The sequence below is a fragment of the Cicer arietinum genome, chromosome 2 (assembly GCF_000331145.2).
Source record: "Cicer arietinum cultivar CDC Frontier isolate Library 1 chromosome 2, Cicar.CDCFrontier_v2.0, whole genome shotgun sequence".
Lineage (NCBI taxonomy): Eukaryota > Viridiplantae > Streptophyta > Magnoliopsida > Fabales > Fabaceae > Cicer > Cicer arietinum.
This window is the reverse complement of record NC_021161.2, coordinates 25,937,986-25,940,182: the sequence shown is the minus strand read 5'-3', so window position 1 is coordinate 25,940,182 and position 2,197 is coordinate 25,937,986. Positions and strand designations below refer to the sequence as shown.

Sequence of the window (2,197 nt, the reverse complement as noted above, 5' to 3'; positions counted from 1 at the left end):
ACTCTTTCCTCTATTGCTCTAACACAGTTGAAAAAGACTATCAGAGATCAATGAAACACACTACTCATCCAACAGAAACATCTTCTACACAAAACATTGAAAAGATACTTGTATATCTCAATTCATGATGGTAGCAAAAAAAGACACTCGTACACGCACTACCAATAACGATATTCAACTTGATTAAAAGTGAAGCAGATTTGTCCATCACACAACACGGCATGAATAAAGCAAAACAAAAGTATAAATTGATGAAAACAGTTGAATTTGTGTATTATTTGTATCCATAATCTATTAAAGCATAACAACAAATATTGAGAGATGGAGAGCATACTCACTTGGTGTTTATCATCGGTATCAATATCAATATCAACATCAACGTCAATATCAGTGGAAGTATCATCAGTTTGTTGGCTATTATCTGCCATTCCAGAATCGCCCCAGTTCTCAACATGACAATTCGCCATAGGCAACGCAATTCCCTTGTTGTATATGAGTTGCTGCTGCGCTGTATCCGAACACCCTGCACCGGCTGTAGCAATCTCTGCAGACCCAACATTCTACGAAAACACATGATAAAGTTTAACCAGATTCAAAACACATAACAGAAAGATTAACTTATCATTATCAAGCTCTGTTGTACCGACACCTTTGATTGAAGGTGTGTTCCAATGTCCAACACATGTAGGTGTCTAACACTGATACGACGCCAACACCTTGATTACATCCAAATAATTTATTTTCTCAAATTAGTACCAATGTCAACATGTTAGTGTTTCGTATCCAGTGTCCGTGTAAATATAGTTATCAAGTGTAAATATCAATTGTATAACCCGGGTTAGTCCCTACAAATAAATCCTCAAATAGTCACTCAACAAAAATTTGTTCTTCCGTTGGATATTGTGTTGGGTGTTTAAATTTTGTTTAAGAACTAACATGTCCCGAGTGCCTAATTCTAAAGAACTATCTAGCACCAATATGACACAACACATATATTTACATTTAATAATTTTTATCTTCGAAAATTATTACCAGTATATATGTGTCACTGTTCAGCATATGTGTGTCTGAGTTTAAGCTTCGTAGATTTGTAGAGTTTTTATTTTTCAGAAACTAAATAGGATGCCACAACAAGTACTAAAATGAAGTCTATAATAATGTATTAAACAAAAAGAGAAAAGGAGAGAATGATAAACCGTGTTGATTGTCCCATACTGCATGTTACTACCACCAATAACAACATTGCTTGACTTTACAATACTAAACATACAGCCTGCAAAAAACCAATTTAGATTCAAAATGAAATTGTATGATATTGTTTCATATCATCACAGACAAACATGCATATATTATTATTATATGTAAAAAATCAGAAGTTACTTGAACTTAAATCAACAGCATCTTGTTGTTGAAAGAAAGGAGAAGAATGATGAAAGTCTCCAAGATCAGAGAAACGCATTGGGTTTCTATTTATGTCGTCCCCCCTGTTTTTTCAAAACAGAAAACAAATTTCCGATTTTTAACACATGAATCATTTTTCTCTCTCAAAAGAATGCAAAAAAAAAAAAAAAGATACATACATACATACCGAAGCAAGAAGGACTGGTGGCAATAGAGTTGAGAGTTTGATTGAGCTGTCTTGAAACTTTGCATAATTTAAAAAAATAAAATAAAATTAGTAACTGTTAATGTGTGTATTTTATTTATCTACTAAGAAACACAATAACACACATAACGTATAAGGTTTCTCCTTTCTCTATTTTAACAAAGGAGCAACGTAAGTTAAACAACGGAAGATTATGAGAAGTGAAGGACTATCTTGATGTATGTTTAAGAAGAGGATGGCGTATTGAATTGTATTATTATTAGTACTTTTCCTTTTGTTTATACTAATATATTTTGGACAGATTTTTTTTTAAACAGCTACTACGAGGATAAGTACGCATTGATAAAAGTGACAGGGAATAATAAAAGAAGAACAAGAAGAAGAAGTGATAGAATGATGTGATAATAGTGTAATAATGACAAGAATAAAATATTTAAATATTTAAATTAAAAATATATATATAATAATACTGTTCAATTTGAAACGTAATTTAGAACACTTTTTGTAAGTACTTGTCAAATAACCAAAAACGAAATTTTGTATTGAAAATAAAATTAAAAGAAATTGTAAAAAATTTAAAACACAAGTGAA

The 2,197-nt window shown here is 31.3% G+C and overlaps 1 protein-coding gene across 1 annotated transcript in view; it reads right to left on the bottom strand.

Annotated features, from left to right (window-relative positions):
* Window positions 1-1,923, bottom strand: part of LOC101489920 (transcription factor TGA2.3-like) — a 4,455-nt gene extending 2,532 nt beyond the window's left edge. The window contains exons 1-4 of the mRNA XM_004513937.4: window positions 1,589-1,923; window positions 1,381-1,484; window positions 1,197-1,273; window positions 339-560 (exon numbers count right to left, since the gene is read on the bottom strand). Coding sequence (XP_004513994.1) covers window positions 339-560; window positions 1,197-1,273; window positions 1,381-1,484; window positions 1,589-1,653 — 468 coding nt within the window. The 5' untranslated portion in view covers window positions 1,654-1,923. The remainder of the gene's footprint in view (window positions 1-338; window positions 561-1,196; window positions 1,274-1,380; window positions 1,485-1,588) is intronic.
* Window positions 1,924-2,197: the final 274 nt, after the last annotated feature.